We start from the raw sequence: 13,895 nt of genomic DNA on the forward strand, positions 1-13,895 counted from the left end.
ATAGTTTATGTTATAAATAATATCATCCATGTTGTAGATTTCGCGCCTAAATGAACAATCTCTTTATCTACACTTACATTTGATAGCTGATAAAAGTAAGAAATCTCAGTAATTTCATACGAGTTACTTTTTTGATTTCTAGTATTTGTAGCACCAAGTACAAAATTTGTATTTTTTAGTAAAAATTAACACAAACAAATTTCACTTAATTTTTAATCTCTGGACATTTGTTCAACGCAAACTAAAATATATATATATATAACACAATTATGATGATGAGATTGAAAAATGTTCATCTCATTTGAATATTCCACGAAAAGTTTAGTGGTAACTTACTAAAATAATAATCATTATGTGTAATGCAGTACCTTTGTTTTGATTACTGGTATGATTCCTCAACGTGAATACCACGAGTTAGCATTGGTTTTTATTTTGACTGGAATTTACACGTTATATTATACTTGGTTTCACGATTTAAGTACCTGTACAGCAGATCATACTTTATCGTTTAGTAGCGCTGGTGCCTCTGTGCGGTGAAGGTTTGCAATGTGAAGCGTCGGTCGTTCCGTATTGGCGTGTGATTGTTCCGCCGTCGTGGCGCCAGATTTTTCATCGATTCAAATTATTCTATTATTATTTTTCACAAAAAAAAACATTTTATTTTATGCTTTCCCGTCGTATTTAGTTATGAAGTTTTACCGAAATTCGTTCTGTTACTGAGTGTTATGTGCAATTGAATTCCAGTAGGTTCAAAAAATAGCGGGAATTTCGTAGCCGGTGCGACAAAATGACGGTTACGTATACAGCTGAGGTGGCCACTTGTAGAGGTTTTGGGTGTTTTTTGAAACTTTTAATAAGGTAATTACAATACACAAAGTTATACTTGAATACGTCCCCAAACCACGTAGTAATAATTTGATGTTTAATATACGTGATAATATCTTTATTGATAACACATCAATTAGCATATCAAATACAATTTACAGGTACTCGTTAAAATATTAATTGCTCATAATTAGGTCCTCGCTAGTTATTGATAATAAATACAAAATTATGACAGCTCAAACAAATTAAAAACTGTGATCTCTGCGAATATATACCAGCAATAAAGATAAACAGAGACGGTATTTGCATTTTTTGTCGGAGTTCAATACAATGAGAGTTAGCGATAGCGCCCGTAGTTTTTTTAAGTACCCGATAATGTGTGTCATTGATATATACGTAAAAATAACCATCCCGAACCGTTGTTTTGTGTAAGCATTTCAATAGTAAACAAGCCATATAGCTTCGTATTTCATATTTGCGGTCCTGTGTAATAATTTATTGTTAAATTGTCCTACCTAATAAATTGTTTTATGTGTTCAAATAAAAAAAAAAGTAATATTCTATAGTCTATACTATTCATTTTTATTTTTTATTTTACTTGGTAGAAATACTTGCTACAAGTCAAGATACATAATCTTTGATAATTACAGTATACCTAATGATTTCTGATATTATGTATTATGATTAAACCAATTAATTTGCACCATTAATATACCTATTCCATTTACAGAATGTCGAGAACGTGGTCCAACATAATTTTATGGATGTAGAATGATTGGCGTTAGCATGATACATATTTAACCTTGTATAAAACACTGAGCTGTCTTATTTCTTAATATTCAATGAACTATAATTTAATTTTCAAGTTTTTACTAGTAACTAATACGTAACAGTTACAATTACCCGAACTAGTTTTCTAGTTGAGCTTCTTATTTTTCTATTCAAAAAAATTATAATCACCTAGGTTTCAATTTGATCTTATGTACAATGCGAAACCAAGTTCAAGGACACCTTGTTAATTGTCTATACAAAGATTTTAAAAGTAGCTCTTCAATGACTAGAACGAGATGGAGTTATATTTAATTTTGCGTTGCCGTAGGGTAATACGCTACACTTTACCAAATATATATGTATATGTTTTAACGATACTGTTTAATTATTTAGTGGTTTTTAATGCAATTAAAATATACTCAATGTTGAATGTCAACAACATTTATTTTAGCAATATTCTCAAAACTATTATTACTGTTCTAATACTTGATGGCCTATCGGCGATAATTATTAAAAAATGTATTGGTTATTTATACATGGGTATTTTAGCATGCATCTAATACCACAAACAATAACTATTTTTTTACCATCCAGTACTTATGGTTGATTTAGAAGGGATAAACTTACAAATATTACCTTTTCTAGTTCATTTATCTCCGTTTCTTCCTAAAAATATTTTATGATTAATAATGTATCATTAAAATCAAGGTATTATACAATGATCAAAAGAACATCATAATGTCAAAACATCCTTAACCATTATTAGTTATCTAATCATTTTAAAGGAAATTCTAAATAAAAAGCAGTTTCCTTATGTAGTATCGATATCTATACTTAATTATCAATTTTTATTTTCAAAAACTTTTGAAACAATTGTATTAATTTCTCCATAAGAAACAAAATAGTTCAAGGCGCATTCTGCTAAAGCTAGGAACTTTATGTTAAATTTCATTTTTTTATATAAATGTTGTAACCATCTATTATATGTAAATCGCATGTTTATAAACACGCGATAAATATGGAAAAATGTCTTTGAACTTATTGTTGACTTCATTTATTTTTATTTTTTAGTTAACATTCTTAATATTGACTGCTTTTTTAATTTATACTGTTTTATAATTTTACTTTTTTATACTTACTATTTAGTTAACTTTAACTTAAATTGCGTATGTAATAAATAAGTATTGCGTTGAAATGTTAAACATATAAGATTTAAATAATTTCTTAAAAATAATACATTATAACAATCATGTCTAGTAAGAACATCATTAACTAAACTAAATTATTTCCAGCTTTCAATAAAACAGTAAGTATGGTCGTAGGAATCATTTGAGCAAAATTTTTGAGCATCTAACTTAAGTTTTCTTCTTATACCCTGCTTTCTGTACAAATTAATATTTAATTTAAAAAAACACTTTTTTGATGAGAGTTAGTAACTTTTCAAGTAATTCATATTTATTATTATCTTGCATATGTTATATCTATAAAGGACAAAAACATCAATATTATCCTATCAATGACTACTAACCCATTATTTGTTAAATATATTTTTCATTTTAAACTTTTATGGATCTTTTTAAATTCTTTACGAGAATTCTTAATGTATTATGACTATTGAATACATAAATTCTTATAAAAATATTTATTTTTAAAAGAATGCATCGATTTCTCATACGCTTTTGTTAGTCATAATATTTATTTATATTTATTTTGACTGTCCTTACCTATAAGAAATTCTAATTAATTGCTTTTCTGGGTGTTATTGAACCAACAACAAAGCAACAGAAAAAGATTATTATAAAGTAGTACTTATTTCTTTTATAGGCGAAAGCTGTTAGGGAACTTTAATAGTAGCTTAGCAAACTGTAGTTCATTGTTTGAAACTGTATTCGGATTTTATATTTGTAATTTTGAGTATTATTTTATAAATTTATGAAAATGTTTTTTTTTCAAAATATTATTTGGTTAACGAGGGACCTATCTCATTCAATCACATCAAAATTAAAAAAAGGTCAACTTTTAAATTATAATTACATAAATAAATGAATGTAATTTATAATTTACATAAATTTAATGCACTCACGTGTTAGCCAAATAAAGATTTATGAAATTTTTTATGAAAAACTGCGCAAATTACTATGTATATACTATGTCAAATATATGTATTATATTATATTTTATTTTATTATAGAAATGATTATACACAAACAGATTTATTCAGAGTGTAGGGTATTTGAAATAAAATACTGTTTTAAGAAATACATATAGACAAAAAATTAACAATGCTATAATTATGAGGTATAGATTTATACATTTTGTTAGTGGTGGTCATATGATTTTGCCATGGGAAGGGATGAAAAATCTTTGATAAAAATCATCATTTCAAGATGATCTGTGTCCTCTTACCCCAGAAAATTTTTATTTATAGTGATATTTTTAATAAGGGCAATAATATATATAAATATATATATATATTACTATGAGTATATAATACTATTTGTTTTTAGTTATTACTAATATAGGAGATTTTTATAAAGCTTTACTTATCAGAATTTTCTAAAGAAAAATCCATAATTATATATAATTTATTCAATAAAACGATTTTTAAATGTTGTGTCCTTTGACTGAAGAGAGACCAAAGGAGAATTTAAATTTATCTTGATCGTTCTAACGATCATTAAAACATGACAACTATTTTTTCATCTACATCATTTAGGTGAATCTTGTAAGAAATTTTGACGCTGATTCTGAATTTGTTTTTAGATTTTTGTCATCATAATAATGACATGAATAAAAATCAACAGACTTATGTGTTTATTTATTTTTAGTATGATGTAATTAGATTTGGTGTATTACATTTTATTACTTAGTTATTTAATTCATTGTAAAGAAAAAGTAACAAATATTTTGCAAATTTTGATTGGTATCAGTTTGGTTGTAAAAAAAAAAAAAAACAACTAAATGATGAAATAATGTAAATACATCAATGTCTTTTAAGCGTCAAAACACTTTGGTCTGTTAAATTTATTTTCTTTAACTCTCAAAAATTTGTACTAAAAAAGGCCAATAAAAATTAATTTGAAATTTTGCAATGTATTTTCTTTAAGATAACATTTAAATATTTTTTATATGTTATTTTATATGTTTATTATAACCTCAAGTTATATACATTTACATTTTTAGGAATCCTTGAATAAAATTAGGATTAAATTCTATAGATTTTATAAATAAACAAAATTAATCAAATAACTTACCATTATATTTAACAAAACAAAAATCTTAGTTTTCGTTATTTATTGTAAAAAAATTATCAGTTTTACATGCTTCTATTTCCCGAACTTATTTATTGTTTATTATAATTAATTGTACTTATTTCAGATGGCGTGGTAGTATATACAAACTTGTTTGGCCTGACCTAGCAGCGTTTCTTGTATGTTACTATACATTAAATTTAACTTATCGATTTGTATTAAATCAACAACAAAAAAGGTAACTATCTTTTAAGTATTTTTTTACTATAAACTTCAAAATTAAAATGACTTATTTAGTATTTTATTTACTATGAAAAGTTCGTTCTTAAGGATCGTTACATAGTAACTTTTTCTTTCTACAAAAAAAATGTATGATTTCTAAAATATTTAGTAATCAAATTACTAGATACAATGACGCTACCAACTTTTACGTTAAATTGTTATTTGCAGTTGTATTCCTTTAGAAAACTTACTTATGACAACTTTTAGTATTTGAAAGGCTCAAGAAACAATTGGGCAAGTCCAGCTTTTTCAAAATCTTTTTTGTTAAATTTAAATAAATATATATGCGAAATTCAGTACAAAAACGAGTTTTACATTCTTATTATTAATGAAGATTCAGAAAAAAACATTTTACAATTGTTTTGAATAAAACATTTTACAGAAAATTACTTATCTTGAAAAATTCAAAAGTATACATAGCTGATTGTAACATTGAGTTCTTCATTTACTCAGAATAATTTAGAATAATGTAGGGTTCAGTGAAGGATATAAAATAGGATAAAATAGGATGCAAAATAGATATTTTGTGTAAAAAGCAACGCACCGTTTATTTTCAATAAAAACTTAGATCTAAGTTGTTTAAAAAAAAAAAAAATTATTATAATTTATTAAAATATAGTAAAATAATTTTTTATTTATTATCTACGTTAAGATTAATATTATTATGATTATTATTTAAAGCCTCAAGATCTATGGTTTTTAGTTCAAGATTATTGTATTTACTTAATGTGCTATTCAATTTGTTATTAAACAAAAGGGAAAAATTATTTTGATATATTTTAACTAAGTTTTTTTCCTTCGAATTACATGTATTAGTTGTCAGTCATGCATGTTAGCAAATTTTGTATATTAAATGTAACCATTCCCTAGAACTACTATTTAGAAGAAATATATGCACATAAAAGAACAAGTAGCCACAGTTGTTAAAAATTGTATTCTTTATTTCCACATCTAATTATGATCATCGCGTGTCGTCTGTCTTTTCGAATGCTAATATACTGTTTAGTGTGTCTCGTTTTTCTTTTCTATTATTAACGTGATTTTAACGATTAAGTTTTCATGTTCTCTAAAAAAATATACATGAAATATTATAAAATTTATCATTAATTGTTAAAATATTTTTAGTTATATATAAAGCTTGTATTTCGTTGAAGACATCAAATCAAAATCCCTTTGAAATATGAATCCTATATATTCAATCCTTTTCTTGTTCCAAGTGCGTTTCCTTGTAACGCAATTATTTTTTAATTTGGTATCGTTCAATTTCTTTATATTTTTTCAGGATATTTGAAAATATTTCAGAATATTGTGAAACGTATAGCGATTTAATACCATTGTCATTCGTGTTGGGTTTCTATATTTCTATAATTATGCAAAGATGGTGGGATCAGTATTGTTCCATACCATGGCCAGATCCTATTGCAGTTTATGTCAGTTCACATATTCACGGTCAGGTAAATAATGATATAAGTTTAAAATATCGCTCTGAAGCTCATTTTATACTGTGAATGCATAACGAGTATTATCTAATAATATATAAACTAATGAAAGATTTTTCTCTATCGTATGTTAATGTGCAATAACATAATACACAACGATAATTGTAAATTACCTATTCAACTAGTAACTATACTGACATCTACAACAATGTATTTATCTCGACAAAAAATGCGACACTATTCATATCATGGCCTTCGTTTGTTCTATAATAAATAAGTATGATTCAACCATATTATCTGTTACACATTTAATACTCATTCATACAATTTTAGATAAATCTTTACTTGTAAAGTTCTATTAACATTACATATAATTATTTCAACGCGATAAAATACTGATTATTAACTATATTTTTGTATGAAAATTATTTATATTCAATTCTCCCCTTAACTTTTACCTACCTACCGGCTACAATTATTTAATAAGTAGGAAATGTAAATTTTGCTATCTAAAACCATGACTTTACTAAATTATTACTAAAATGATTTAAACAAATTAAATGCAATATTTTGTCTGCATTTAATTGTACGACATAGCCTTCACAACAATAGCTTTCAAAAATATAGCTTTGATTTTATATAATTTTTTCATGATTTGTGTTATTATAGGATGAACGAGGTAGACTAATGAGGCGTACAATTATGAGATATGTATGTCTTGGATTAACTATGGTGTTTACAAATATAAGCCCTAGAGTTAAAAAACGTTTTCCGACTTTAGATCATTTTGTTGAAGCGGGTATGTACTGTAATAATATTTAACTGTTGTAAAAAAAATCAAGAAAATTAGCATTTAAATTATAAATACTTCCAAAAAAACTAGTATGGTTCGTTGTTTCAATTTTTATGGATAGTAATGTTAAAATGTTTAATCTGTAAAAATAACAAAGTATTATTTATTTTTATTTTAAAACCCTCGTAATAAATACTTTTATATTATTATACGTGTGATAAAACAAGAAAATACAACCCATTATTAATAAAAAAACTTAAAAAAGCACACTTTTAATCGAGTATTTTTTAGTTAGTATTAATAATAAATAACACTTGTTTTCCATATAATATTTCTCATTTAAGTTCAATATAGTAATTCTTTCTTTTTATAGTCTTTGAGTTATTAAACTAAATTAAAACAAAAATTATTTTCATATTAATTTGTCAATTTTAACCCAAACACGAGGATCTCAATTATAATTACCTAAAATGTATTTTAGTACAGTCATAACTGTAGATAACAGTTATGATTTCATAGGGGATATGGAATAAGACTTAAAGGCGGTGATAGTCAAATGATTTTGTCATGGGAAAGGATGATAAATCTTTATAATAAAAATCATCATGGAACTTTGCCCCTTACACCAGAGATTTTTTATTTGTATTATTATATCAAACGTGATTAAGAACAATAGTTATACATAAATATTTTTCTTCTTATTAAACTTATTTTAATTATTTAATTTATTTAAGAATAGACCTCGTTGAGTTTACCTACGTATCAAATTTGTAGGATTAATAGTTCCATATTAATTATGCTCAATAACTTTTAAATTGAACTACTATATATAATATTTCAAAATATAAAATATGTATAATGAAAATGGTACCAAAATTCAAAAACAGTATTTCAATGGAGGAACTATCCCCCTAATCTCCTTTAATTTGGCCATTTCTGCATGAGGGTGTTACATTGTCACACATATTATTATAATGACTATCTTTAATTTAATATTGAAATTATTAACAAGGAATGCTTGTATAGAGCGAATGCTTTAATTTTTTTAATTTAAGAAAAAACGCCAATTTGTTCAGTTTTATTATGTTTTAATAATATTAATTTCATTTTATAATAAGGTTTACTATTAGAAAATGAAAAAACCATTGTATTGGATTTAAATGATAAATTTCCAAGACACTCCAAACATTGGTTGCCAGTTGTATGGGCTGCAAGTATTGTAACAAGAGCAAGAAAAGAAGGTCGTATTCGAGATGATTTTGCAGTAAAAACTATTATTGATGAATTAAATACATTTCGCGGTCAATGTGGGAAACTTATAAATTATGACTCAATAAGTGTTCCATTAGTTTATACACAAGTAATATTTCTTATATATTTATATACAAACAAATTTAATAAATGTATCTAATTATAATTAAACAATCTATAAGAAATTATATTTATGCGAAAAATTTTACTTAATAAAAAAAATTATCTTTTGCTTTTGTTTAATATTTTAAAGCAACAAAAACGAAAATATATTATCAAAGTTTCGTAATTAGATATTTACGATACAACCATATTTTATGCAATTTATTTCTAATTGAGTTACTAAGTTGTTTTTAATAGATTAATAATATCGTGCAAAAAAATTGAAACTTTAATTAAAACTCAGGTTATTTTCAAATTTTGAGTCCCGATAATAAACCTAAAAATGGACTACTCAATACTAGGATTAATATTTTCTAAATATGTACTTATACGAAAAACAAACAGTACTATGCAAAAAAAATTCGTAAAAAATACTTAAGATATTTTCGATAGTAAAAGAATCTAGGGAATTATTTTCAATTACAAAGGGTGATGTCTCAAACGAAGTGAATTCAGGATCTTGTAATCTGTAGTGGAGCAATATTGGTTTACAAGAAGTTGCATGCATGGTGGGACCACAGATAGAAAAATTATACCATGCTATATAAAATAAACACCGTTCTCAGCTTTGAAACCTTTCTCATTGAAGTTAAATAAATCATCAATCTCTTGAAATGCTTCCCCTTCTAGGTCCATTGACCTCTTTTTAATTACTAAAGATAAAATTATTTATGTTCATTTTCTTCTTCTTAATGCGTCTCTTCTATTAAATGTTGGAAATCATCATGTGTATTTGGTATTCATTTTTGGCAGTATCAAATAGTTCCTTGTTGTTATTTTAGAAGCACTTTCTTAGATTTTGTAGCCAGCTAGCTCTAGATCTTTCTCTATTCCTGTGAATGTTTCTTTGCATTTTGAGCTGATTAATCTCATCTTTCAACATAGGCCCAAAATATTTTTGCTTCCTTGATTTTATATTATTTATCACTTCTGATTCATTGTCTATTCTCCTTAATTTTGGTACGTTTTTAACTTTATCGACTCAAGATATAATAAGAATCCTACGGAAACATCACATCATAAATACTTTGATTTTTTTTATCTACTTTCTTATATGTCCAAGCTTCCGTAAACAAGTAGAGAATATGTAGCATTCAATATTCTAATTCTGATACTAATTTTAGGGTGTATCATAAGTAAAAAAACCATTTACGGAGTGTATCATATGTTTAACCTTGAATTTTTATATATAGAAAGTATCATAAGTACAAACCATGACACTTTTAACAGATTGTTTTTTAGGTGCAATATCTATATATTTTAATTTTTTGGGTGAATTAATTTTAAAATTAATTTCGTTTAATTACATTAGAATATATTTTATGTAACTTTTTTAATTAAATTTTATCAGGTTGTTACATTAGCAGTTTATTCCTTTTTTATAACAACTGTTATGGGCCGACAATGGCTTGATAAGCCACCAGTAGCATTAGCTAATCTAAAACAGCATACTGATTCAGATGAATCCAAATATATTGACTTATACTTCCCAGTGTTTACTACTCTACAATTTTTCTTTTATATGGGTTGGTTAAAAGTGGCTGAATCATTAATTAATCCATTTGGCGAGGATGACGATGATTTTGAAGTAAATTGGATTGTAGATCGTAATGTTCAGGTATGAGAAAATCAAATAATTATATTTTATATAGAGTAACAAATTTTTTATCTTTTAAAGCTCTATATATTTTAATATTTACTTTTATGTCACAATTCTAAAATTATTATTTATTTGTTTCCTGAAAATTTTTCTGTACAAATAATGTAAAATATTTGTAGTTACTTACATGAAAATTATACTTACTAATTTATTTTATTTCGGATATCAGAATTTATCAGAGAATAAACTTTTAATTACATTCTATCAAAAATAGTGATATTAATTTAGATATTTATATTTACTATAAATATCTAATAAATACTATTAATTATAACTTGTTACAAATCAGATTAAATAATTGTTTAGTTTAAAAACTTGGTGGTGTTCATTTATTGGTAGTATTTTTTTACTAATTATGTTACTCTAGTTATTAAAAAATATATTTTCTATTAATAGGTGTCTTATTTGATTGTTGATGAAATGCATCATGAACATCCAGAATTAATTAGGGATCAGTATTGGGATCAAGTATTCCCGACTGAATTACCTTATACAGTAGCTGCTGGAGAACGAGAGCACCATCCTGAACCGTCTACAGCTAATATTGCTGTATCCGAGGCTGATGCTGAGTACTCACTTCCATCCAAATGTTGTGATGATATGAATGGCGCGGTAAGAACTTTTAATCGATTAAAAAAGTAAATTAACAGTATCTCAGTAGTTAAACTTTTTATTTGATTAATTAAGAAAAGGAAACTGATAGTTAGGATGGCTACTGAATAGTTTATGGAAAGTTATCTATTTAAGAGGGGGTGTTTATCATTTAATACGATTTTGGGACAAAAAATGTAACTGGCGGAAGGTTTCATTAAAAAGTTTACATTGTGATCTCAAATTATATGTCCTAAATTATAATGGTAGTTAAGTATAACGATCCTCTAATATTCTTAATGAAATTGGGACCTTTTTGGAGTAGGTTATTGAATCATAGAAATATTTACCACCTCAGACCCTAACTAGTTATAACTTGGTAATCACGACTTACTCTAAATTCTGTGTATGCTAATTTACAAAATTTCAAAATAATTTGAACAACCAGATTGGTTTAAATACTTATGTGCTTAACAGTTATTTGTTAACGTAATTCTATATGATTAGGACGACGATGACACAAATAGTGGTATTCACTTTATTGCACACGGGGGAAGCTATAAGAGAAGAAATAGTATTCTTCGAGGTCGTCCAACATCAACTATTTCAAATGATCCTCCGCACAACAACCAAAGTGTTGCCAGCTCTCTTAATCGAGTAGGTTCAGTGACGTCAATATTGAAAAATTTGTTCAAACGCACTAATACCAATACTGGCGATGGTAAGTATTTATACTAAAATTTGTAAAATTTATATATTTATTGTTCCTCAAAGTTATTATAGTTGTATAAACTTCAAATAATTTACACTCATGACAGATTGGAACAACTTTTTAGCGTGGGGAAATAAACAGAGTGCTAAAAATTGGCCCACAGTTCCTAAATACAATAGACTATCACTCCTCTTTCCATCTCGTATACAAACTATGCAGTCTATAGGATGGATTTCAAATTCCTAATGGACCGATTTGCATCCTTAATTTTTCATCCTAAAATCTAAAATTGTACAGCTTGTTAAAATTTAAAAATAAATAAATATTCCTAAACTTTTCCTTTGTTAATTTTGAAATTAACATTTTAATTATTCTGAAGTGAAGATAAATTTGTATTAATTAATTTTAATTTATTAATAACAAATCTAATAATATGAAATCAAATTTAGGATTATTATCCCGAGTATCAAGCGGTAATAGACTTCCAGGTAGTACTTGGCATAGTACAGATAGTTTACAAAGTAGCAGCAGTAAACTTTTACAGCAACAATTTGGGAGTGTCCGTATTGCCGATCAAGTATAAAACCCCATTTATTAATATACCCCAAAAATGTTCAATTGATATAAAAATTATTTGATAGGTAATCGAGGAACTTGACGAACAAATGACAATTACAGCTGGTGGTAAACTTGAGAAAAGAATCGAAAGACCTAATGTGCGAACTGTCTTTCCTCCTCAACCATCACTACCCGATGAAACAACTTCATCAAATTTATCCAATATTACCTACACAGAGGTATTATCGGTTAATGATGATGCAGATTTTCATAGTGAAGAGCAAGAGCCTGTTTTACGCAGTAACAGTGGTAGTACTGGCAGTCGTCATACCCCTAGCACAAATAGTTTATTATTTATTGTTGAGCCTGTTGATGAGACTTTGAGTAACAAACTTAGCAGCAAAACTTCATTAGAAGCTTATGAATATGACGAAACAAATAAACAGACTCCTAATCAACAGGATCAGTAATAATTCGTGCCTTAAAAATGTTAGTTGTATTTCTTATCAATCAACATTTTTTTATAGTATTATCGCAGTATTACTTGTATGTTAAAATTGTTACTAACGCAACTTTGTGAGTTTAAATATACAAGACAACATTAAAAAAAAAAAAAAGGTGGAATTATGTTAATGCTTTTACTTTATGCGTAAATAATAAAATATTTTTTCAATGTAAGACACCATTCTATACAAGTATAGAATAATAGGATTATGTTTGATATTTTAAATTTTGTGTTGACTTAGTATTGTAAAATGTAATTTATTCTTTTATATAAAAACTTGGTCTAGGATTTTTTTTAATATCTTGGGCAATTTCAATAAAGTAATATTTATAATTATTAAATATTATTCATAAATACATATTATATAGAGAAAATATAATAAATAATATAAACAATTGTATAATTATTATCAGTTATTATTTATTATCAGTCAACTGAGGTTATATTTCTTTTTTTTTAATAAAACGATTTTGTATTTAAGAAATTTTGCATTATTTTAACTTATAAACCGTATTTGAATTTGCTTCTGACTTGTACATTTTAGTATTCACAGGTGGAGGTAGCGGAATTAAAAAAAAATGAAAATATTGATATCAAATTATAATTTATAAGTGATACATAATACTTACTAAGATAAAAAAATATTGAAGATTGTATTTTTAAATATTTAAGATAGAATATTTTAGCTTAAATAATTATTCTTTTGAAAACGACTTTTCAAAAATAAATTTTTCAAGTTCCTTCAATTTTTTTTAATATTTGCCTGAACTAGACGTACATTAAATAGTCGAAATATTAACTAGATGACTTTCCTATTAGTATTAAACTATTTAAATGAGATCTAAAAGGGCTAAGCATCCTAATGACTAAACTAAAACTACATTTTACAAAAGAACTATTAAAATATAATTCATTTTAATATTTGTTAATTATTTTATTTAACTTACTTTCTTTTCTTCTATTTATCCAACTTCTTAGAAATTCTTTTATCTAAATTTTTCTTAAAAAAGTTATTTCATTTATTATTTCTTTTCAATATTAGTTTCTAATAGGGATTCTAAAATAAATAAATAAATAAAATTGGAGTTTTTATTT

General features: G+C 25.7%; 1 protein-coding gene across 1 annotated transcript; it reads left to right on the forward strand.

Annotated features, from left to right (window-relative positions):
- The first annotated feature begins 520 nt into the window (after positions 1 to 520).
- LOC126899527 (bestrophin-4-like) lies at positions 521 to 12,969 on the forward strand. Its single transcript, XM_050674521.1, has 10 exons — positions 521 to 858; positions 4,975 to 5,085; positions 6,412 to 6,583; positions 7,238 to 7,367; positions 8,480 to 8,721; positions 10,126 to 10,392; positions 10,831 to 11,046; positions 11,533 to 11,746; positions 12,187 to 12,314; positions 12,379 to 12,969. Exons 1-10 carry the CDS (start codon positions 788 to 790, stop codon positions 12,763 to 12,765), a joined length of 1,938 nt encoding a protein of 645 aa, XP_050530478.1. The 5' UTR covers positions 521 to 787; the 3' UTR covers positions 12,766 to 12,969.
- The last annotated feature ends 926 nt before the right edge of the window (positions 12,970 to 13,895 follow it).

The sequence above is a fragment of the Daktulosphaira vitifoliae genome, unplaced genomic scaffold (assembly GCF_025091365.1).
Source record: "Daktulosphaira vitifoliae isolate Bord-2020 unplaced genomic scaffold, ASM2509136v1 Scaffold_2, whole genome shotgun sequence".
In the NCBI taxonomy this organism is placed as follows: Eukaryota; Metazoa; Arthropoda; class Insecta; order Hemiptera; family Phylloxeridae; genus Daktulosphaira; species Daktulosphaira vitifoliae.